The sequence below is a fragment of the Cololabis saira genome, chromosome 21, assembly GCF_033807715.1.
Source record: "Cololabis saira isolate AMF1-May2022 chromosome 21, fColSai1.1, whole genome shotgun sequence".
Taxonomy (NCBI): domain Eukaryota; kingdom Metazoa; phylum Chordata; class Actinopteri; order Beloniformes; family Belonidae; genus Cololabis; species Cololabis saira.
The window spans coordinates 35,000,355-35,025,922 of record NC_084607.1 but is presented as its reverse complement, the minus strand read 5'-3'; the positions used below and the strand labels follow the sequence as shown (position 1 = coordinate 35,025,922).

Below are 25,568 nucleotides of genomic sequence, written 5' to 3'. Positions count from 1 at the left end.
AGTTGCATTAACCTGTAAAATCAGAGGATTTTCATTTTATTTTACACCAAAATAAGAAAGAGAGACTGAGTGTGGCTGTAAAAATGAAGTAATAAGTAAAACTGTCTTAATGCCTCTTCCCTGCTGTCACATGTCTGACCTGAGCTAACCAACCACTGACGCCCTGATCTGCCAAACCAAACTCTAAGCTACATCATTATTAGAACTTACTCAAGCTCTTTCTGACCATTTTTTCTTTTAATTCAGAAACATTAACTTACACTATTCTACAATTACAGTCTCCGGGCTGACAGGTTTTTATCAGGCCAGAACAGAACAAAGAAAGACGGAGCAAACAGACACTTAACAACTTAATGCAAAATAGTCTTAACAACACAAAACACACCACAACCCTCAACTATTGAACACTTCAAGACATATTTTGTGTTTACGTGTGTTTGGTCAAAGCTGATATTCTACCCAGTCCAGTATGAGAGCTGCACTTCCATCAGTTAGTGTTTAATGTCTTAAAACGACATACAAATGAGAGGAAGGCATTATTTACAGAATAGAGGGTTTGCATTGACGTCACATTCCCACTGGACCACGCCCCCTGAGTGGCAAAAACAGCTGCAACTAGTGGAAAAGACGGGATAACAGCCGATTATCAGCTTAAATTAGCGTCAGTTGGACTTGACAGTGACCCGTACAGTTACCCCAAGAACCAGTGGTCCATGGACATTAATATTTGGCCACGAATCCAGTTTCCTGATATTTACTTTACTTTACTTAATTTCTACGATGGGGAAATACACGAAGCAAAGCTTGAAGGCTTACAAAAGTCTTGACGCTTAGTCCGACTTCAAGGCAGGATTTGTTGTAGAAATTAAAGTGATGAGGACACCGAACTTTATGATCTGACCGTTTAACATTAGCTACCCAAAAATCCAACATTACCTGATAAAAAATGGGAACCACAAATCCACGTTTCGGTGTCTGGAATCCAGTTGTTTCTGTGAATTGCAGCGACCCATTTACCTCTCTTAAGCTTATTTTTCGGCAGTCTGTAAAATGATACTGTAACTCCGATTTCTTGCTAAATCTATGAGTACAGTCGATCGCACAACAGCTTTTTCCCATTTTAGATGTTTTCCAGTTGCTCAAACTGAAAGTCTACGCCGACACTCAGTCTTGCCGACACTCAGTCTTGCCGACACTCAGTCTTGCCGACACTCAGTCTTGCCGACACTCAGTCTTGCCGACACTCAGTCTTGCCGACACTCAGTCTTGCCGACACTCAGTCTTGCCGACACTCAGTCTTGCCGACACTCAGTCTTGCCGACACTCAGTCTTGCCGACACTCAGTCTTGCCGACACTCAGGGGGCGAAACCTGCTGTGAAGTCGCATCTGTGACGTCATGCGCATTCCCTCTATAAATGTGTTACCTGTCCAACTTTCTTGGAACGACGATTTAAGGAGTGATGTTCTCCAAGGAAAGTGGAGGATTATTAACTGATGAGATATTGAATGTGTCATTAATCACTAACAAAAGTAGCAGCCACCCATACTGGACCTTGGCGGTGCCTGATCTCCATCTGCTGAACAAGAGGTGGCCTGTTACCTGAGGAAGCCGTCATCGTTCACAGCAGCTGAAGGTGCAGCGGGCCCCGTCTCCGAGAAGACATCCACCAGCAGGCTGCCGGTGCTGGCTGGAGCGGTACTAACCGGAGCAGCGGAGCGGATCCCGAGCAGGTCGGCCGACGGGGATGGAGTGGACTGGAAAACACCGGGAACTTACAGCAGAGTCCAGAACAAAGTGGTACATTTGTGGTGAGTTTACTCACAGCGTTAGAGGCGGCCATGGCTGCTGTGTCTGGTCCCCGATCGGCCCCTCCGTTCAGCTCCCCGGGCTCCCTTTTACCATCCTCCAGCTCCGTCACGGACACGGCCCCGGGCCCCTTCTTCTTCTTCAGCTTTGCCAAAATTGAAGACTCCCTCTCTGGGAAAGGAGGCATCTCCTCCAAGACTGTGGCCTGAGAAACATTCAAAGCAACAACTGTCACTTTGGACCTGCCCAATTTCAAAATTTAGTTAAGCTAATTTCTCTTTTCCATAAAATGGTAAAAAAAAAAAAACTAAAAATCCCAAGGATATTTCATCAAAGTGTCCCAGATGTAAAAAGATGGAGGGGACATTCATGCATATGTTCTGGGAATGCGACAGATTACAAAATTGTTGGACTTCAATTCATTCCCTTACACAATTAATCCTGGACAAAAAAAATTTGATTTAAGCAGTAGTTTATATTTATTAAATTACACATATAATTTACAACTAGATAACAGAAAATGCAGGATATTAATTTTGATCACTTACTTTGCAAAGAAATGTATACTTTTATTTTGGATGAACGATTCCCCTCCATCTTATAAGACTTTTGTAGATCAACTCACAGCATTTCTACCATTAGAAAAACTAACCTTGGAAAAATCGTGGCCATCTTTTTCAAGAATTTTGGTTCCCATCACTCTCTGGTTTAGAGAACTTAATTGTACGCTGATTGCTGTTTTATTGCTGTCATTTACTTTATGTATCTGTAGGTATTTGAGTTTTGATGCCCCTATTGTTACTTACTGATGTCATTTTCCATATTTTTATTCACTTACCCGATTTATAAAAAAAAAAAAAAAAAGCTGTAAATGCAGAACATTTGCACCAAACTGCTGGAACTGGGTGGGCAGAACTAACCAGGACATCAGTGCTAGCGATGGAAGACAGCTTGAGGTACTCGACGGCCCGCTGCTGCAGCTCCACGTCAGAGTTGCGGATCTGGCTGTCGCAGCGCAGCACCTCCTGGATGGTGGCCTTGGTCTCCGGGAACAGGTTGATGAACTTGATGTAGGCCGACAGCAGCAGGGCCCGGGTCGGCACGGAGCACAGGTGGAACTTGGAGTGGAGCAGGTTGAACTGGACCAACGGGCTGGGCAGGAAGAACACAACATTATTTTCCCTCTCAGATGTAACACGGCAACTTTGTGCTAGTGCTGTCAGGCCATTAAAAAAAAAAATGTATCTAATTAATTACAGGATTTATAATAAATTAATCGCATTTTAAAAAATTGCAGTGCATGACTAATCAATTGAATACACTAAGAAGAGAAGATTTGAAATCCACATTTTTATTGAAGTGTTTCATAAATGATTTTCAAAAGAAAAAATATCTTCCTGTTCAGTTGGTCGTGCATCTGTGCACGTTGGAGTGGTTTTAATACGGTTTGGTTATGACACCATTCCTCCTTGATCGTCTTCCATGATTGAAATCGGCTGCAATCAGCAGCAACCCACTTTACCATTGAGTTTGTCAGTTTTTCTGTCGTGGCTTTGCTCATTCGTTTCCCAGATTCTGCAAGGGTGGGTTGGTGAAGTGAGCTAGCACTAGCACTAGTAGCTGTAACGTTTACAGTGGAACCTGCTCAAGGTTTCTTCCCTCCTAAAGGGGAGTTTTTCTTGCCACTGTTTGGCTTAAAGCTTTTCTCCCACTATGGGAGTTTTTACCTGCCATTGTTTATGTAATAATTGCTCGGGGGTTTATGTTCATGTTCTGGGTCTCTGGAAAGCGCCTAGAGACAACTTTTGTTGTATTAGACGCTATACAAGTAAAATTTAATTGAATTTTGCCACTCATAACGCGTTAATTAGCAGTGTAATAAATTAATCTAATTAACTCACTAAACTGACAGCCCTACTTTGTGCCTAAGGACATGTTAAGGACATAAGGCGCACGCATACCTGGACCTGGGGTCCCCAGCAATCAGGTTACCAAACTCTCCCAAAATGTAGCCTCCGACCTTCACCATGTTCTCGTGGCAGGCAGGGGCCTGCAAGGCCTGGGAGACAAACAACGGTTATTCCACCAAGTCTTTTCAATCTAGTGCTGTAAAACAGAAGGAAAAAAACTGATATTTTTGAAAGTGGCGTTAGGGGGGATAAACTGGGATAAACTGCAGCAAAGCCTCATGGGATAAGAACAATGCTGCAGCGAGCTCTTTCAGCTTTTGCTCATCCTTCAAATGGTTCAACCAGTCAAAATGCAGCCTAAAATAATTGTTGAAGAGCTCTGGATTCAGGAAAACCCCTTCACTTCCGTCTTCAGGAGATTAAAGGCAGGTTTAGGGATTTCTACAATAGATGACATTTCAACAACTTGCACTGTTAAACCTTTAAATTTCTTCAAGAGAAGAATAAATAGTCTGAATTCAGTTTGAGCTCGTCATCAGCTTGTGGAAGGTGAAATCTGAGGAAACAAATTAGTGAACCATCATAAGCCCTTTGCATTTCCCTGGTAGTTAATACACGTATTTGGGAAAAGAAACATGCTTGTTCTGAAACATTTCATACATGGAGAGGTAAACTTGTCCCTGAAAGCATAAACGTTGGATTCCGTGAGCCGTACCTCAAAAACGGTCTTGGCAGCGTATCCCTGGACATCGTCGCGGTTGATGACGATCTGGATGACTCGGTACCACACCTCCTCGCTGACGTAGTCTCCAGCGATGCGGATGAGGTTCAGAATGGTGTCTACATACCAGGAGTAGTCCACAGCATACTTCTCTGCAAGGATGGCAACTTTCAGCACCTGAATGACAGACACAAAACAAATTGCAGCTCAATCAAAGACAGTGTTAAATTCAAAGGTTGGGTCTATTTGTTTTAATCATTTCCCATCAGTTCTCCTCAGCGGTTACAAATATGTGAAGCCATTAACTGGTTTTCTGCATTTCTGTGCACATAAATGTGAAGTGATCTTCATCCAAAGGCTCCAACAGATTGCAGGATCTTGGGCCGTTCCAGACGCCATTGGGGGCTGGGCAATTCTTCCAAAATTAATCCTAATTAAAGCTGCAAACAGCGATGAACGGGCTTTCGCACCCTTGTGCACGTTCAGGCTGCAGTGGAAGCTTGTATGACTTGATGTAGATTCTTCAGGCCTGGACATTTAGGGGATGACACCACCCACGACTCTCTATATCAAACCATTCAAAAGTTATGGCAGAAAGTAGGAACTATCAGATATCGACCAATCAGAAGAAGGGGGGCGCGCTTTTTGGCATCTAGTGTCGCCACGGTAACACTTTTGAATGAGAAAAGTAATGTGCATCGTCGCAGGATGGAGACGCATATTTTAATGTATAACACACCTGGGTGAACGTTACGGTTCGGGCCGCAGTAACGGCTGAAGAAATGGCATAAGTTGTGCCAAAATTACACGATTATTTCAGAATGTTCAAAATGGCCGACTTCCTGTTGGGTTTCGGCCATGGCGCCAGGAGACTTTTCTTTAAGTTGCGACATGATACAGGTGTGTACCGATTTTCGTTCATGTATGTCAAACCGTATTGTGGGGCTTGAGGCACAAAGTTTTCTAGGGGGCGCTGTTGAGCCATTAGGCCACGCCCATTAATGCAAACCATTAAATATCAAATTTTTCACCAGGCCTGGCTTGGTGCAAAATTTGGTGACTTTTGGGGCACGTTTAGGGGGAAAAAAGGCCCTCATTTCATTGGAAAAATAAAGAAAAAAAAAATTCCTACAGATACAATAGGGCCTTTGAACTGTAAGTGTTCGGGCCCTAATTAACATTTATCAAAACACTTGTGATTATGGGCCTCACACTCACCATCTCCTCTCTGATGGAGTAATCTGCCGTCTCCAGGTAGCTGAGCATCTCCGCCACGATCTGTTTAGCGTTGCTGCGATCGCACATGGCATACAGCAGGTCAGCTGCTCGCTGTCGAACACTCACATCTCTCTCAGTCTGAACAATTAAACAGTGACACAAAACAAGAAAGAAGATGTGACAAATGTAGAAATACAGAAGCAAGTGAATAATATGTGAATAATATATTTTGTGCATCTGACGGCTGCAGCAGTTGTGCTGCTTCCTGTATAAAGATCAGGCGTGTGGTGATGACGGTTAACGGCACCTTGAGGGCGTTGATGACCGTCTCGATGTGTGTCTTTACAGCTTCGTGGGAAAACTCGGAGCTGGCCAAGGTGCACATGCTCTCCAGAGCCAGGTAGCGCAGGTTGGTCTCTCTGTGCTGCAGGAACTGGCCCAGCTGGTTACAGGCTCGCACCAGCAGGTTCGGCTCGCTGCACACACAAAACACACCAAGAAAAACTCATTTAAAAAAAACTTCATTTGTAGCCAAGTGAGAACATAGAAACATATTTAAAAAACAAAACAAATAGAATTTGCAGACAAAAGTAAAATATTAAGCGTTAAAACTAAATAACAAACGCGTAGAACCTAAATGGTCAGTCAAGTATAAGCTTATTGAAATCTGCAGGTTATTAGTTTAATCTTAAATAAGCTTTGTACCAAAACTGGCAGCTGGTTGGAGGAGAGGGGCCTGAAAACTGATGGCTCCGCCTTTTCACCAGCTAAGTGGCAACTACTAGCAAGTCTGAGAACAAAGATCTCCAGCTGGGTGTTTAGGAAGAAAAAGATCTTTCAAACAAGTTCCAGAGAATTAAATGGACACCCAGCTGACATGGAAACACAGAAGCTTTGATATGATGACCAATTATTGGACCAATTGTTCAAGATTCTGAGTCTGGTATTACTACCCAGGTGACAGACGTCTGTTGTACGAGCTTGACGAGCTGAATACTGGTCACAAATTACTCCAATGGCACTTTTATACTATAGTTCCTACTTAGAGACTCGACACGCCCCGGTTTTGCGCTTATCCACTAGGGGTGGAGGCAGGTGGAGGCGGGTCGAGAAGATACTTTTCTGTAACTGTCGAGGTTCTAAGCTGCTGAGTCGGCTGTATCTGACATCATCACACTACAGGCCACCGATTGGTCGGGGGGTTAGAGTCAGACGTCTGAGTCAGGAGGTGGAAATCAGAGAAAGAGCGACTTGCGGCTTCTTCATTTTATTCGACAGGCAACAGCAGCAAAAGTCTGTTTCATGATCCAACTCTGAGGTGCAGATGTTCATAAACCTGGTGCTGAGGAGAGCATTAAAAAGGGATCTAGACGGAGATAAGGAACGACCAGATCCACCAGGAGATCTGTCTCTTCATAGCTGCTCACGGCTCCAGCTGACTTTTCAGCAGCGACGAGACAAAAAAAAAAAAAAAAAGCGTTGCCACATGAAGCTTCTTTCTCTCTCATTTTTTAACTTGATATCAAACACAAACCACAGACCCAGCAGCACATCTATCATCTCCTCCAGGTTCTACATCTTTAGTGTTGTTGTCTTCTTCCTTTAGATACACAATCAACTACGTCGCAGCAGCTTCACTCCAACCTCCTACTTCTGATCTGGGCGTGGCGAGTCGCGCTGAGTAGGTACTAGTGAAAAAAGCGCCATTAGAGACGACTCAGACTCGGCTTACAAAGAGTAAGTGTAGCTTACTAGCTTAAGCTTTCCTGTGGCGGTTTGTTGTTGTAAACGTCATCTGATCGGCCCACTTTGAACTATTATTTTCCGATCTCCGATCAAAACCAGCATTATCGGGCCGATACCGATCGGTTGCCGATCGATCGCTGCATCTCCAGGTATTACTACCTAGCCCAGCGGTTGGCAACCCAAAATGTTTAAAGAGCCATATTGGACCAAAAACACAAAAAACAAATATGTCTGGAGCCGCAAAAAATGAAAAGTCTTGTATCAGCCTTAGAATGAAGACAACACATGCTGCATGAATCTATATTAGTTATAACTGGGGGGAGATTTTTTTTTTATTATGCACTTCGAGAAAAAAGTCGAAATGTCGAGAAAAAAGTCAAATAATAATAATAATAATAATAGTAATAATAATAATAATAATAATAAGACAAATCTAATCTAGTCAGAATACCCACCTGTCATAATGGATGATAAGCGATATAGCCTCAAACAAGATGGCATTCTTGGCGTTGGAGTGCTGCACCTTCTTGGACTTGGGGGGCTCCTGAGCCTTGTTGAGAATGGTCTCCAGACACTCCACCAGACGGCCCTTGACAGCACCGTCCTCTGGTGGGGGGTAACACTGCAGCAAACGCAGCAGCTTGCAGGACAGCCACGGTGCAGGAACAAAGTAGTATGTGTAGTCCTGCAGATCGGTGGAGGCCGAGGACACAATCTGAAAAACAGAGATTTGATTTAAAAAAGGACTTAGGACTCGATGAAGCCACAAAATCAACAATACGAACAATGCAGGGTTCACATTGTTATCAGACAACTCTGAAAGAAAAGAATATTAGCTGTATTAACATCAAAGCAAAGCACTGAGATTTGACAGGAAGAACTCACCCTGCTGAGTCGGGAAACAGCCAGGGAAACGCAGGTCTTGAACTCATCTGGGTTCTTCTGGCTCAGACAGGTGATGAGAGAGATGGCCGCCGTTACCACGCCCTAAACCCAGCCAGACAACCGCCACAGGGAGAAATATATCAGCCTCCTGGTTCATCACAGCCCAGAGGAGAAAAGCAGTGAACCACATTTCATCTACAATCATCTGAAAAAAATCTGAGTTTATACATCAGGCCATAAAGGAGTTTTCATTCTACACAACAGGTTTGGGGAGATTTGGACAAATTGTAGGATAGTCAACCGCTCGCACAATCTCCAGTATGAAAGTCAGCAACTACCTCACATACTGTATCCCGTAATTAGGGCTGGGGATCCATTCAGATGTTAAGAATCAATTCGATTCCGATTCAGAATAGATTATCAAGATTTGATTCGATTCAAATATTGATTTGGGTTAGTGTTATAAAACAGTTTTTTCAGCTGTTGCATGAATTATATGACTGTAGTTCTGCAACATATTAATACGAGTATTATATTGAGATTCAACAGCAAGTATTGCAGCTAATGATGCTGTAAGGACCAATCAGCTCCCAGAATGCTGATAGAACTGAAACAGAAACATCGTGTAGAATTGCCAAACAGATCCAGGGAGGAAACGGAGACGGATGAAATCGCTTTTATTTTTTCCCAAATTCCGTTTTTATTTGTTCCATTTTCGGTCTATTTTGGTTTTTAATTTTTGAGCATTTGGTTTTTAGCATTTTTTGCAAATGTAACCCCAAGACAGTATATAAAGTAATGAAATATAGACAATGTATGCAATTATAACCTAACATTTTAATGTTTTCATACCTTTAAACATATTTAAAGGCAAAAACATGGCACCAGTTATTCTCGTGTCTAAAAAAAAATTTATCTTTAGACATATGAATCGATTTTTAGGAATTAATATGAGAATCGATTTAGAATTGGGAAATCGATTTTTTCAACACAGGCCTACTCTTGGGTTTACAGGAGCCACATTCCCGCCCCCCTGACGCAGGTGTGTGTTCTTACCATGTGCTGGTCGTTGAGCAGGTGCACCACACGTGATGTCCATTCCCCCATCAACACCAGGTCAGGAGAAGTCTTGTAGAGACGCAGCAGACACAGAGCAGCCGACTGCTTCACACTGTCCATCGTGTCACTGCGGCGCATCACACTCACGTTACAGACAGTCGGGTCAGCGGGGACAACCAGTGATTTCAACGTTTCAACTCCCTCCCACTTCAAGCAGCAGTCACACTCACCCAGCCACCAGGATGCGAGGGATCTCACTGGCAAAGGCCTCCGCCATCTCACGGCTTCCCACGTTGGCGATGCAGTGAAGCGCCAGGCACATGAAGGTGGGGTTACGGCTGGACAGGTCATTCTTGATGGCGTTGTTGATGAGACGGATCAGTTCACTGTTGCTGTTTACCAGCACTGAAATGAACAGGTAGCCCTGCACAAACACAGAGGAGCAGAACAGACTGAGTTCATTTTGTCATGATGATAAACACATAATAAATCTTCTGTGTGGTGTATTGGGACCACAAAGCTAAACACTAAGCAGCCGAAAAAACAGTGATGTCATCAATATTATCTTTATGATGAGTGTCGATAGAGAACTATAGAGGAAATGCGCATGACGTCACAGATGCGACTTCACAGTGGGTTACGCCCACTGAGTGTCAGAAAGACTGAGTGTCAGAAAGACTGAGTGTCAGAAAGACTGAGTGGCAGAAAGATGTTGATGAAAGATGAAAGATATGTTGGATTTTTGGGTAACTAACATTAAACGGTCAAGTCATAAAGTTCATTGTCCTCATCACTTTAATTTCACCAACAAATCCTGCCTTGAAGTCGGACCAAGTGTCAAGACTTGTAAGCCTTCAAGCTTTGCTTCGTGTATTTCCCCGGCGTATAAATATCAGGAAACTGGATTCGTGTCCAAATATTAATGTCCATGGACCACTGGTTCTTGGTAACTGTACCAAATATTAATGTCCATGGACCACTGGTTCTTGGTAACTGTACCAAATATTAATGTCCATGGACCACTGGTTCTTGGTAACTGTACCAAATATTAATGTCCATGGACCACTGGTTCTTGGTAACTGTACCAAATATTAATGTCCATGAACCACTGGTTCTTGGTAACTGTACCAAATATTAATGTCCATGGACCACTGGTTCTTGGTAACTGTACCAAATATTAATGTCCATGGACCACTGGTTCTTGGTAACTGTACCAAATATTAATGTCCATGGACCACTGGTTCTTGGTAACTGTACCAAATATTAATGTCCATGGACCACTGGTTCTTGGTAACTGTACCAAATATTAATGTCCATGGACCACTGGTTCTTGGGGTAACTGTACGGGTCACTGTCAAGTCCAACTGCCTTTAATTTAAGCTGATAATCAGCTGTTATCTCGTCTTCTCCACTAGTTACAGCTGTTTTTGCTAATGGTTTGTCACTCAGTGCGAGAAAGGGGGCTGGTCCAGTGGGGAAGTGACGTCAATACAGACCCTCCATTTTAGCAATTAATGATGTTGTCCTGACTTTACTGAGTAGTGCAGACTCGCAGAACTGAACTCCTTTAAAATTAGGAGGATTTTGAAAATAATTTCCTTCCAAAACAGCAACTTTGTTGACACACTGAACATGAATACGAGACTTATGTCCTCATACGTGTTAGCAGTGGTGAATTTTCCAATTTAACGTTGCAGACCCTGGTTTTACCACATTGGACCAAACATCATGAGGCCAACGCTGAATGCATCTAAAATGTACAGTTAATTCACCATTAACCAGCAGGTGGAGCCAGCATATCATATCTAGTCCACTCAGCAGACTTGTGTTGAGCATTGCCTTCTCTCTGAGAATAATTTTACTTCATTACGTTGTTAAGTCAGAGATTTTATACAATCTAATTCAATCCACTTGTTGCATTTCTCTAATTAAAAAGTCTAGCATTGGGAGTTCGAGTGAAAATATTAGAAACACATGAAAATGTTCGAGAGTATCATCAAAACAGCAGCAGAAACTACGATCTGTAAAGTCTTTCCTGCATATAAACCACCAACCCTTGCGACTAAGGTAATAAAGGCGAGCTAGACTACACTGATTATTATTTTTACAGTGAGCTATCTTAAAGCAGATACATGACAGGAAATGATAGGGACAGAAATGTAAAAGTCCTTGACTGGACTCCAACCAGACAAGAAGACGTTCCTTCTCAACTAAAAACACATTTATGCTCTTTTAGACATTCATGTTAATGGGGAAGAAAAGGCAAATAAAACCTTTACTTCTACAGGAGGCTTTTTTAATGTACATTTCTTTTGAAATGCCCTTCATCTCTTTACAGAGAATTTGACTTCAATGCCTTTCAGCAAGAATGGCAGGATGATATATTTGTGCAATTTCTAAAACATTAAATACACAACTATATAATAAATTTAAAGTATATTTCTAAATCAATGTCACCATGTACAGATAAGGTTTTACTGACATGACTACTACTGACATTTCCTTATTTCCTGAAAACAACCAGATGCTGACGTGCTCAGACAGATAAAGGCCCCACACAGCCAACTCTGATTCAAGTTGGCTTTTCTCTGGATGTTGGTACCACTTTTTAGCACCCAATCATATATAATTTTATTGACTATTTTTACTATTAAGGAAGAAGATTGCCAAAATCAAGACCAAACTAATCTTTATTTCTCATTCTTGGCATATAATAATGGAGCTAATGCTAAAAGCTTTTGTGAATGGAGGATCCTATCACCACAGACATGTCCCCAATATGTTTATTTTCATTCTTTCTGTCTCAATGTTTCTTGTCTTGTTGATTCTTGACTGTGCCATCCTATCCCACTTGGTTAGGCAGATGACTTTACTTTCATGGAGACACAGTTCATACTGAACGACAGCGATAGAAGTGGGCGACCTCTGATCACTTCTTTATCAGTGTCCTCTGCAGGCGTCATTCAGACTCGCTGTCACAACACCTTACCCTAGAGACAAGGAAGCTAAAGACTGCACTGAAAACATAACCACCACAGGGTTTTTAACTGTGGTCAGTCAGCCAGAGAACGGCTGAACTGGTCGTGTTACAAACCTGTATCCGAAATCGCATACTAACGTATTACATGCTACATACTGCATCAGTATGTATGTACTGTATACTGTCTACTAAATGAACGACTCAGTAGCCGCTCCAGCAGACCGTTATATACTTGGCTGCTGCTATACTTGGCTGCTACTGCACACAGCAGTAGCAGCCAAGTATCCCAGAATGCATTTCGCACCAAAACGACAGCGGAAGCCGAGAGCTAAAAGCTGTTTTAATTTCCGCTGGAGCGCTGTTAATATGCCACTTTATTAAGTTTTAATATTTTTTCAGGCGTAAAAGTAACCGTTAAGATCCACAACCAGGGCTCAGTTTATCCAAATAACGCCTGTTAAGAAATTTGCTCCGATGTTTCGGGGATGAGAAGAGCCGCCGGCTCGGAGCAGCAGCAGCAGCAGCAGCAGCTCACGGCCGGAGTACAGACGTGATCGCCGGGTCGACCTATGCCGTCGTCCCGGGGAGAAAGTGATCCAATGAACTGACCTGCAGCTCTGTGGCTGAAATAAATCATTCAGGAATATAAATGTTGGTTTAATAGATGAAATCTAACAGTTGTAGCTGCAACATTAGTTTGTCTGAATATAAAGTGAAGCTTCATGTTTTTACTGGTGCCCCAGAAGCAGCGCTGCTGCTCTGTCTGTACATCAGAGCCGTCACAATTTTAATAAATGTATTAAAATGAACATATCAGTCTATTGAATTTCATTTTATTAAGCTACATATCTTTGGGTTTTTATTTAGTGCACCTCTACGTACTTGGTATAATAACCGGTCGCCACTGTTTTGTATTGCACTTGTGTTTTCTAAATAAAGCTTGTAAAAAAAATAAATAAATTGTGCTGTCCGGTCAAGGGTGCATTGCATTCTGGGATATAGTAGGGGAGGTAGACTGGTCTGATGCATGCTGCGGATTTTTTCCAAATCAGTAAGACATCTGGGTATTTTTGGCATACTGCAGATTTTGCTTTTGTTCGCATACTGCATACTACATTTTGGCAAGATCAGTACGTACTAGTAGTACAGTATGAGATTTCGGATACGGCCCATGTCACTCTCCTCCACTCAGTTTGGTTCTTCTCCACCAGGGGTCTAACGTGCCGAGTAGATACTTTTCTGTAACTATTCTGCCGAGGTTCTAAGGAGCTGAGTCGGCTGTATCTGACATCATCACACTACAGACCACCGATTGGTCGGGGGGTTGGAGTCAGACGTCTGAGTCCGGAGGTGGTAATCAGAGAAAGAGACTCTGATGGCGGCTTCTTGTTCTTTCTACTCGACCACCAACGGCAGCACAGAAGTCAGCTGTGTGATCCAACTCTGAGGTGCAGATGTTCATAAACCTGGTGGCTGAGGAGAGAATTAAAAAGGGATCTAGACGGTGATAAGGATCGAAAAGATCCACCAGGAGCTCTGTCAGTCCTTCGCTGATCACGGCTACCAACAGATCCTTGCCTCTGGAAGCTTCTCTTAATCTAATTTTTTATGGAACACAAGCCACAGACGCAGCAGCACATCCATCATCTCCTCCATGATCTACATGTTGTTACAGTGTTGTCTTCTTCCTTTAGATCACACCAGGGCTGCAACGATTCCTCGAGTACCTCGATTACAACTGATGATCGAGGAATTTCCTCTGCCTCGAAGCCTCGATTAAATAAAAAAAAAATCTATGAGGAAACGCAGCAAAGCGAAAGTAATAAGAGGAAGAGACAGACGATGTCGAAGGTGTGGGGTTATTTTAAATTAAAAATGAATTAAAAAATAATAATAAAAAAGGCCCCGGTCCACATGGCGTAAGACTCTTGTTCCGAGTCCCGGTCCACAGCCAAGCATTGCTGTTTAAACGTGTTGGTTCTGAATGTGAAGTTGCACAATTTAAAAGCAGTGTTTAAGAATATTTTTTATTTTTGAAACTTGGAAAAAATTAGTTTTTTTTAATGTTTCAGGAAATGTTAAGTGTATTTGTATTGGAAAATCTAACAAACAGTTTACTAGTTTGCATAATATTTAAATAAATGTAAATTATTCTCATAAAAGAAACAAATTGGTGGTTTTTAATCAGGTAACCTGTCTTGTTTTCTATTGTATAATTATAATTGGGCTTTAATAAAGCAAAAGTAAGTTTTATCCGATTAATCGATGGAATATTTCATAGAATAATTGATCACCAAAATCAAATACGTCACAGCAGCTTCGCTCCAACCTCCTATTTCTGCTCCAGATGCTGAATTGTTGTGAAAAAGAAACCAGGCCGAGTTGAGTCGAGCCGAGTAGGTGCTGGTGGAAAAGTGCTGTTAGTAAATCCGCAGTAGGGCTGGGCGATATATCGAGATTTTAATATATATCGATATATTTTCAAACGCGATATGGTATGACAATATTGTTTATATCGATTTAAAAAAAAATAAAATAAAAAAAAATATATATATATATTTGCATTTGATATAGCTTATTTTGTGAAAATTGATGGACAGTGTGAAATTTTGTGAAAATTTGACTTGAATGTTTTATTTGAGATCTGCACAAATGTTTTGTTATTTGCACAACTGTCAACCTCAGTGGAAAAGTCTGCCTGTTACTGTCTACATTGTATTAATTGCACAGTGTATTTTAATTTAATTGTTATGCAGGAAAGGGATATTTGTTTTATTTTATTCAAGAAGCATTTTTATTCTATATATATATATGCAGGCAGTTTATTTTTATTTCATTTGTTTTATACATTTTGATATTGTGCAGACGTCTGTTAATAAAGGAACCTGTGTGACATTTGGCACGAGGCTTTGTATTAAAACTGACTGTTTTTTAAGGGTTTGCCTCAGAAAAAAATGAAGCTAACAGAGATGCTATGCTATAATGCTTTGGGGGAAACCCCAATTATGGCACAGAAAAAATATCGATATATATCGAGTATCGCCATTCAGCTAGAAAATATCGAGATATGACTTTTGGTCCATATCCCCCGGCCCTAATCCGCAGCTTTGCTTAACAACCTGGAGGAGCCTCTACCTGCTGTGGCTGCGCCGGCACCGCCGTCCTGCAGCCACAAAAGCACCACAAACACCGATAGCAACCATCAATGCTGCGTATGCCCTGCTGGAGGGCCGAGCTAGAAACGTACATTTATGCTGGCGTTTGAGCTCAACAAAGCCGTCAGTACTTTACATTGTGAAATCCAGTAATGCTTTGAGAAAGCACACTGGGAGAAAATATTTCCCCTCCAGAGGATTACTGTGAATGTACAACTACAAACTAGAAATGGCTCCTATACTGAGGCTACAGTCCTCCTGCAGTGGTCGCAGGTTCGAATCCCCGGCCTGTGCACCTTTGCTGCATGTCATCCCCATTCTCTCACTCTACACCCTTCCTGTCTGCAACTTGAATAAAGGGCCACTAGAGCCACAAAAAAAACAAAACAAAAAAAAAGTAGCTATGGAGTACAACTACCATGAAATGTAGTCCAATTACATGTATGTCAAGACGTACTGCCCTGAACAGCATGTTTTAAGAGGTTTAAGCCACTTCAGAGTCAAACCTCTTTATTTAACAACTATAAAAAGCTTTCACCCTTCACTACAGTCAGCACATTTAGTCCAGGGTTCCTGTTACATGTTCAGTATCCACATTGTAAGTCAAAGAATCAAACTGAAGGTATGCGGGCAGTAATCCGGCCGTCTCCGTCAGCAGAAGTCAAGCCTCTCAAACCACATGGATCCTGATTCATCCTTTTTCTGCTTACTAAACATTTCCTCTTCCTGAGAAAACACCCAACCACATAATTAGGAAGTGACATGGCCACAGCGGCAGATGCTTCTGTGCTGTTCTTCAATTAACACATTCATAACTTTACACATTTCCAGGATCCATTCAAAGATGGACATTGATCTCTACATTAATACATTCAACTTCAAACTGTTTCTAATTAGAAAACACATTCCTAAAGTCTTGTGGTTTCTGCTCACGGTTTTCTCCGGTGGAGAGGATGTGCATAACTTGCATAGCAGCTCTTTTGTGTTTGTACAGTGTGAGAAAAGTTAAAGTTGCTGAGCCATTAATTTGTGGGTGCCACTGATGTTTTTACCTGTTAAAACAAGCTTTTGCATTGAACATCTATACAATTTTTAAATGGCCAAACATATGAAGAGTCATATAGAGAGCTTTTGGTCAATTAAATTCAATTTTATTCATATAGCGTCTATTACAACAGAAGTTGTCTCTAGGATCTTTCCAGAGACCAGAACATAAACCCCCGAGCAATTATTACATAAACAATTACAGGTAAAAACTCCCCTAGAGGGAGAAAAACCTTAAGCCAAACAGTGGCAAGAAAAACTCCCCTTTAGGAGGGAAGAAACCTGGACCAGGATCATAACCCGGCCAGTAGACTTTGCTGGGGTTTAGGTGTCACTGTAGACCGTACTTCACCTTTTGTTACTACATCCAACAGTTTGTGGGCAAAGGCTAAGAATCCCTTACTTTTTATTACCCTAATTCATTCCACACTTCAAATGTTTGTTTGCTTTCAGAGCAACTGAGTCAACACTCATGGCAAGTTATGTGAACATAACACCACAGAATTACCTGAAAACCGCTTCACTGGAACAATATTCATTCTTTATATTAAAGAACTAGCAGGTCCTTCTGTCAATATCTAGTGTGACACTGTTTAGGTTCAGGTCAGGCCAGTTCTTAGGTAATGACCTCTAGACTAATGCCCCAAACTTTGGTCTACAAACAGTCAGAAAGCCTCAACCTGATGTGGATCAACAGGGCAGAGGCCACATTTGCTGCAACAAAGACCCTTATCCTTCCTGCCCACAGCAATAACCCTGCACACAATGACCCTTTGAAGAGACTTAAAGAAAATGACTACCGCCACTACTGCATTCATTTCTCTTTGGGGAAAAATAAAGTATTTTCTAATTGAATCTGAATTGGATAAGATAGTTTGACAATGACATCTGAACCAAATCCTGTCAGCCACTCAAACTTGACTGTGAGCACACGGTACGTATCTGCTGAAACATTTACAAACTGTTTCAGTAAAGCTGCTAAAGACACATTTGTCAACCAGTCATTCAAATTCATGTTTCTATTCCAGTTTTCTTTGGTTTAGGAACAGAAAACTGGAGAAAGAAAAAAACATAACTAAAAATCCCCAATTTTGTTGTGAAAACAGAAAACCTAAAAGGACAAACACACAGATCAAAACAGCAGCAACCGCCTCAACATGCCCTGATTAGCAAATTCAGCAAGGTTTACACTCAGTTACACTCGCCAGTGAGGTACATTGCTACACTCACTGGCGCGGTGCATGCCACTGACGCTAATGCTTGTGTTCATTTCAGCTGGTAAAGGGACAACAGCGTGCCAACACCTCTGCTATCTGGCAAAGTTGGGTGGCAAACTTTTAACCCATGCAGCACGTCAGCTTGTTTCAACTACACGTAATGTGTTAATATGCCCATGATTAATATCATCAACATCTTTAATATATTGATCCACTTTGTTGGCACCAGGTGTATTTTACAGTTTGTTACAGAATAGTAACGGATCAAGTTAAGAGTTTTTGAAAAGACAGTTCAGTTCATTTACCTCACAAACTCATTCTAATTTGTCAACAACAGTTTCCTTACACATTAAATAAAAATCAAATCATAACTTTAACACTTTTCCTTTAAAAACAGCATCACTAATTGTGAATATGAGGACATAAACCCCAAACATCCAACTCATGGATGCCAACTGTATATTATACAAGAAACACTGCAAATACAAGTAAGACGGTAACATTCAATACTTCAGGCTACTTGAAGATGTTTACTGCCAAATTGTGAGCCAATCAGCCATTCCCAGGAAGAAACTGGAGAAATTAAGTGGGGTTGTTTCATGACTGAAGGCAATTTTGCTTTCTACTTGTTAATAAAAACTAAACAAGTCAGTCAGGGATCTTTATCGCTAGTGAACCTTGCAGGATTTTACAATTTCAACCATGCCTGAAACATCTAGACCTTCTAGTTGTTCACCGACTCCAGGACTGACATGTCCACCAAAGACCAAAACAGGTACGGTTACTGCTCATTTTATCAGTTTCACCTAACACGAGTGGGAGAGTGAGTGAGGGATGTATCACCCACAAACAAACTGATCTGAAGTATTCTGAAGTATAAATTTAATGTGCAATCTGAACCGATCTAGTCCAGAACATTTTCACTAAGACCTGATGAGGTAACTGGTCTATGAAGAGGCTGAGGAACCCAACATGTACACCTAGGGTGGGAGTGAACTCTTCATTCATGTTCCAAATGAGCCGACTCGTGGACAACAAATCAATACTGAAATGTCCTGCAAGTTCATATTCTTGGAATATAGTCTGAAACTGGGAAAAAAAAAACCCGCACCTGCATATAAGCGGCATCCGCTCTATTTAAAAAAAATATATAAAAAAAAGATATACAAGCTGCATCCGCTCTATTAAAAAAAACAAAAAAAAGATATGCAAGCCGCAGATATTTATGTTGTTAGATTAGATATTTACTACATGTACAGAAGGATTTTGAACTGTAAATGATGTACATGCATGTACCTAAATAGATCCTTTCCTAACAGTGTCTTTTAACACTTACTGTTTACTGAAGCGTACTCCTAAATTAAATACTTACCTGCTGGACTCTACTGCCCTTATTTTTAACAGTTTGTGCTTTTTATTATTTTACTTCTTTTCTTATCATCTTATTCATAATTTTATTCAATCTTATTTGTTATTTACTGTCTAATTATGTCTTGCCGCTTTTAATGTCAATGTAAAGCACTTTGAATTACCTTGTGTTGAATTGTGCTATATAAATAAACTTACCTTGCCTTTTAACACGGCAGCAACTTTGCTGATTAAAACGGACAGAACCAAGAGAAAATAACCAGTATTTATTTATCTATTTATCTGTTTGAAATCTGCTTCTACCTACTTCTATCTAAAGAAGAAGTAGCGTATTCTTCTTTGCATTTACATTGTCTTAATTTTGATTCTAATTCCGGTTAGCGCCCCGAGCGCACGGTTCAAAACCTATGAAAAAAGTAGCAGCTTATAGTCCAGAAAATACGGTATATATTATATATATATATATATATATATATATATATATATATATATATATATATATATATATATATATATATATATGGCAGCTGTAAAGACAAGGATAAGCACAATTAAAAGCTCAAAGCTCTGTCTAGCAAAACATCTGATGAAGCAATCTTGTCAAAACACATAAAATGAACAGAAGACTTACGATCTGTTTCTCTGTGTACTTGTTGGAGCTCAGCAGGTTCACCGCCTCCATGTGTCCAAAATCGATGTCATGGCCGAGCAGGAAGATGAAGAGGAGCTTGCAGACGTACTTCTTCTTGCTGTATCCATCCAGGGCCTTGTCCCCTTTAAACTTGGAGCGGATGTTGGCCAGCTCTTTGTTTATTCGCTTGATCTCAGCCTCCTTGCTCTTACCTGACAAAGTAAAGGAAGTAATACAGATCCAATACTTAAATATATATATATATATATTTTTTTTTTTTTTAAATCTAGGAATGCATGCTTTTCTTGGCTGGTGACTGGAACAGGCCAATTATGGACAAAGAATTACAAATAAGGTTATATAAAATAAAGCATGAAGGAAAGACAACCAAAACATTTGGGAAAACAAACCCAATCGACCAATTAAAAAAAAAAACACCCCCCCCCCCATTGGGAAATGCCCGAGTTAAAGACGCTAATAAAGACTAAGACAGGGCCTCAGATAGCTTAGTGGGTTGAGCGGGTCCACCATATGCAGAGGCTATCGCCCTCGAGCAGGCAGACAGGTTCAAATCCCAGCCTGTCGCTCATTACTGCATGTCTTCCCCTCTAGCCACTTTCAGAATAGAGCCACAAAATCTTTAAAAAAAGAAAAGAAAAAAAAAAGACCAGGATGATCAAATTTAGACAGATATTGGGCAATTATTTTTCCTCTGGAACCAAATATCATCAAGAGCATCAATATGCTCTTACAAATAACAAGGAAACATGTCATTAAGAATGTCAGCAATCAAATTACAGCTTAAGAAAACTCAAACATCCCATCTCAAAAAATTAGAATATTCTGGGAATCTTAATCTTAAACTGTAAGCCGTAATCAGCAATATTAAAATAAAAGGCTTGCAATATTTCAGTTGATTTGTAATGAATCCAGAATGTATGACATTTGTTTTTTTTTTTTTTTAAATTGCATTACAGAAAATAAAAGAACTTTATCACAATATTCTAATTTTCTGAGACAGCCCTGTAGCTGGCAGTGTGAACGTAGCCCTGGACATCTGAGCTTGATGCATGCTAAGTTTGTGTTAACTGCAGAACCTGTTTTCAATTAGAAAGTATCAGTACATGGATCAAAAAACATGTGTACTGTTTTCTAATTGTTCTCATATGTATTTTTATTTTCTGAGACAGTGAGCGTGCACTTGATCCCAAAAAACCTTCGGCAAGTTTGAAAATGATGTAAAACTAATCTACGGTTAATGCTTTCCTTCTCTCTTGCCAGCTAATGTTGAGTAGAAACAAAATTGTATTAAAAATGTCAGATGTTCCAAAATTTTAAAAAGATACATTTGGCTTAGAATCTTTGGATTGATCCATGCGTGTAATTCTACAATCACACTTTCATATTTAGGAAAAAAGCCAACTAAAGACAAAAAGGGGAAAGAAAAAAAATCTTGAGTAAAATGTGACGTTTCATTGGGCGGTGCTAAGTGGTTACAACCCACCGCGTGCCTGGGACTTGGTTAGGGTTAGTCTGGTTATTCAGAAAATGACATGATTTGAATAACCTGTGCTTGCTTAACTTTTATCAGGTTTGTTGATAGGAACCAGTCCGCACCCTTGTAGCTGTCCTTGCTCTTTTCAAACTCGTATCATAATGTTTGTTAATTTGTATCTGTTGGTTTTACAGCAGTTCATATTCAAGGTTTGGGATACAGTGGTTAATTGTATAGTAAAACCTACAGTCTGTGTAGCAGATTTAAGTTCTAAATTTGGAAAATAACTCGATACCTCTGGAGGCACCGCACTAGCTGTAAAAATGACTGTTTGTGGATGGGTATCGATTAATCAGTCAGTGGTGTCAAAACACTGCGATGTTCAACTTAAAAGGTCAGTTAAAAGATACTGATATTTACTCTGCATTTTCTAGTTTAGCCGTAGATCTCACAGCTTATATGAATCTGAAAAAAAGTCTTTTGGAGAAAAACTCCATCCAAGTCAAGTGGAAGGAAAGAGAACAGATCGAAAGGTAAGCTTTAACAGTTTTACAATGTCCTCATTTAGTTGCTTGATGCTGGAAATCTGTTTATTTTCAGAAATAAATGGTCTTTGGTCATTTGATGTGCTAACCTGTATGATTAAAAATGTCTTAAATGATCTTTGTGTCATCTGTCAATCACGGCCACTGGTTAGCAAAGGTGAAGTATCAAATGGGTGCATAGACGGATTAATTTGTTACTGCAGTAGAAAGTGTAGGATTGCCTGGATCCAAATTTCAAATGTACTTGAGGCAGAAATGTACAAAGAAACTTGTATCAACAAAAATTCAACCATGGTCTGGACATCAGTCAATGGCGTCCGTATTAATAGTGCCATCGGTGTAAACCGGAGTCAAGTTCTCTCGTCTGATTTATGTCTGACCTGGCAATAAAGCTTTTTCTGATTCTGATTCTGATTTCCTATCCAGTGGCAAATTAATACATGTTGTCATAGCCATTCAATCCAAAAGAAAATTTAAAAAAATTACTGTACTTCAAGAAAACCTAAAGAGAAAAGGAAAACATGTATATATTCCCCAAATGGAGCATAACTGGATGTGACTGCATGGGGCAGCGTGTCCTCAGGAGAAAACTGCACCTCTGGAGGGACAACGTGGCAGGACGTGTGGGACCACATTAGCACAGTATTTTGGTAACACACCTCATCTATATGCCACCGTGTGGTCAGAAGTATTATCGCTATATAGACGGAGTTTAACTCAGCCCAAGCTTCACTTTATGAAGCAAACAAGGCCATTTAAGTCAACTGTTCTCCATGACTGTTGCATTGTAAATACTAATCACTATTCTTTTTAATACTTTCTGTAGCTGCCCAGAAAGGTTGTGTCTTTGCAAAGATTTGGCTGGCATTTGACACACCCAAACGCATGTTTGCTTTTCTTTTTTGGGGGGGGTGGGGGGTGCATGCCTTCAGTGGATTCTTCAAGGGCCTCAGTCAGGGTTCAAGTTGAGGTCCAGTCTTCAAAGAAAAACATTGAAGCACCGTTAACTTACTAGGTTACGATGGTGTAACCACCTCACTTACCCAAACATGCCGTTTAATCTTTTAAATTATTCACCCAACTCCATTCAATTTGTCAAGCAGTGCTGTCAACTGTCAGAGTTGCTGAGGGCCCTCCGGGTTGCTAGGACCTTACAGATGTTGAAGATCAATCTGTCTGAACGCTGAATGTCTGAGGTCTGCTTTTCTGCACCCAGAAACCCTCCAACCCCCCCCAGAACCCCTCTGCACCACATCAACGGCGGTGTCTCTGTCTGTGCTGAGTCGGGGACCATCTTCGTCGAGGGCCACCGCGTCATTTCCCAGCTTCACCAGAGAGATGCAGTGGCGCCACCATGGGGTAGCCAGGGGTGGCCACGGCCCCCCCTACAAATTTGCTGGCCACCCCACTGGCCTCAATAAAAAAATACACTTGCTGGTCACATAGATTCTATAGTCAGTTATGTGTTTCATCCCAAATCATTTGGGTCAAATGCATATCAGTAGATGTTTCTTTAAGTATTTCTAAGCCAACAGTATAATAAAATCCTACAATGATGGTTTTTAGTTTTGGTGTCTACACAGTACTGGAGTCAAGGGATGAGGGGGGTTGGCATCCCACCTGAAATAAAAATAGTCAAAATCATCCCCCCTGTAAAACTGCCATGCCCCCTCATCCCTTATGTCATTTCATCAATGAATGTGGTTTTACTGCTATTTCAACATTTAGAGTCATCACCAGAAAAATAACACCAGAAAAATAACTTATTTGACAATTTTCACCTGTTTCAAGTAAATTTTCACTTGAAATAAGTAGGAAAATCTGCCAGTGGCACAAGATTTATCTTCTTATTACAAGCAAAAAAATCTTGTTCCACTGGCAGATTTTTCTACTTATTTCAAGTGAAAATCTACTTGAAACAGGTGAAAATTGTTGTTTTTTCCAGTGATGAGTCTTGTTTTAAGTGTAATGAGATTTCTTTACTAAAATGAGACATTTTAACTAGAAATAAGACAAATATTCTTGTTAAGATTTTGAGTTTTTGCAGTGATCCATTTTACTTATCCTGTGAAGGACAGAGTCATATTGATAATTTCAGAAAACGTGTTTTGTGTTTTGATGTATTTGATGCACAGGACTGTCTCAGAAAATTAGAATATTTTGATTTTCTGGTCAATTACGAAAACAAAAATGTCATACATTCTGGATTCATTACAAATCAACTGAAATATTGCAAGCCTTTTATCATTTTAATATTGCTGATCATGGCTTACAGTTTAAGAAAACTCAAATATCCTATTTCAAAAAATTAGAATATTCTGGGAATCTTAATCTTAAACTGTAAACCATAATCAGCAATATTAAAATAATAAAAGGCTTGCAATATTTCAGTTGATTTGTAATGAATCCAGAATGTATGACATTATTTTTTTTTTTTTTTTTTTTTTTTTTTTTTTTTTTTTTTAAATTGCATTACAGAAAATAAAGAACTTTATCACAATATTCTAATTTTCTGAGACAGTCCTGTAAGCCCAGTTGATATTTAAAGCTTACAGAAGGCTGCATTTAACTGCTGCTATGTCATCCCTGCAGTATTTCTGCAGGTGTTTTGATCAGTGCTATTATTTGTAATATATTATATTATTTGTAATCAGCACAAATTATCTGTCCCCATATGATAAAATCCACCGTCCCCCCTGATTTTTCTTCTTTTACAAATCGAGTACTGTCACCCCAAGAATGTAAGTGACATGAGGCCCTGGAGAGATGAGGTATTGGGGGTGAGTAGATTAGAATAAAACACTTACAGTTTCTGATGTCGGAGATGAACACGGCTAATCCGCGCATCCCGTCTCCTTTGGACACGGCCGGCATGATGGCGGGTCGGGCCGGCTATAGGGCTGGTTCTGGGGCTGGTTCTGCGGGGCTGGGCTGGGTCTGTCCGGCCTCCTGGCGGGCTGAGCGGGTCTGGTTCCGGGCTCTGCGGGCCCACGTGTCCTGGTCTGCTGGGCTGGTTCTGGCCGGGGTCGGGCAGCACCTGCCGGACCTGCAGGATCAGGATCTCTCCGTCCCGGTTCGTTTCCGCTACACGCAGGCGCAGGGCTTCATTCAATCCGACCTGCGGGGATTAACGGGTTTATCTCAGGCCCGGTCCTGGTTCCTGGGGGGGGGGCTCGGTCAGGTGGGGGGACCCGGGGCTGGAGCTCAGGCCCGGCCCGGTACCGGGGCTGCGGGGCTGCAGCACCGCGGGGAGTCACGGAGAGAGAGGGCTAGCGGGCTAGCGGCTAAGGCTAGCGGAGCTCCGGGGGTCGAGGGTTCGGGGGTCGGGCTGCTGACAGCCGGCGGGGGGGGTCCTGCTCGGGGGGTCGGGGCCCAGCTCTGCCCTGGGCGACGCGCTAACGGCGGGTAAAGGCTGAACGTCCTCCGGTCCCGTCCGTCCGTCCGTCCGTCCGTCTCCTGCTCCGGCGTCGACACCGAGCTCGTGACAGCACAGCAGCGGGAGCGCGCGACGCCCGCGGGAACGCGCACGCTGTTATCACGTGCGGCGCCGCCAGGCACCTGAGCAGCTTTTAGTGTGAAACACTGGAAAGCTCATAAAAGAAGAGTTTTATGTTCGGACACTTCACAGGCTTTAGGTCTTTCATTAGTTTGTCTGCTACGGAAGAGTATTAGAATGAAAATAATATTTTAGAGGAGGAAGTTTTTTTTTTTCATTATGCACTTCAAGGAAAAAGTCAAAAAGTCGAGATAAATGTTGAAGTATAATTTCGAAAAGTTGAAAGAAAG

The 25,568-nt window shown here is 41.2% G+C and overlaps 1 protein-coding gene across 7 annotated transcripts in view; it reads right to left on the bottom strand.

Moving 5' to 3' along the window:
- ap2a1 (adaptor related protein complex 2 subunit alpha 1) overlaps positions 1–25,277 on the bottom strand; it is a 44,533-nt gene extending 19,256 nt beyond the window's left edge. For all 7 annotated transcript variants that reach the window (XM_061712869.1, XM_061712870.1, XM_061712871.1 and 4 more), the window contains exons 1-13: positions 24,590–25,277; positions 19,743–19,954; positions 9,578–9,771; positions 9,345–9,474; positions 8,289–8,390; positions 7,859–8,118; positions 5,965–6,133; positions 5,658–5,795; positions 4,434–4,616; positions 3,770–3,867; positions 2,729–2,960; positions 1,825–2,013; positions 1,602–1,756 (exon numbers count right to left, since the gene is read on the bottom strand). In XM_061712869.1, coding sequence (XP_061568853.1) covers positions 1,602–1,756; positions 1,825–2,013; positions 2,729–2,960; positions 3,770–3,867; positions 4,434–4,616; positions 5,658–5,795; positions 5,965–6,133; positions 7,859–8,118; positions 8,289–8,390; positions 9,345–9,474; positions 9,578–9,771; positions 19,743–19,954; positions 24,590–24,656 — 2,129 coding nt within the window. In that variant the 5' untranslated portion in view covers positions 24,657–25,277. The remainder of the gene's footprint in view (positions 1–1,601; positions 1,757–1,824; positions 2,014–2,728; positions 2,961–3,769; positions 3,868–4,433; positions 4,617–5,657; positions 5,796–5,964; positions 6,134–7,858; positions 8,119–8,288; positions 8,391–9,344; positions 9,475–9,577; positions 9,772–19,742; positions 19,955–24,589) is intronic.
- Positions 25,278–25,568: the final 291 nt, after the last annotated feature.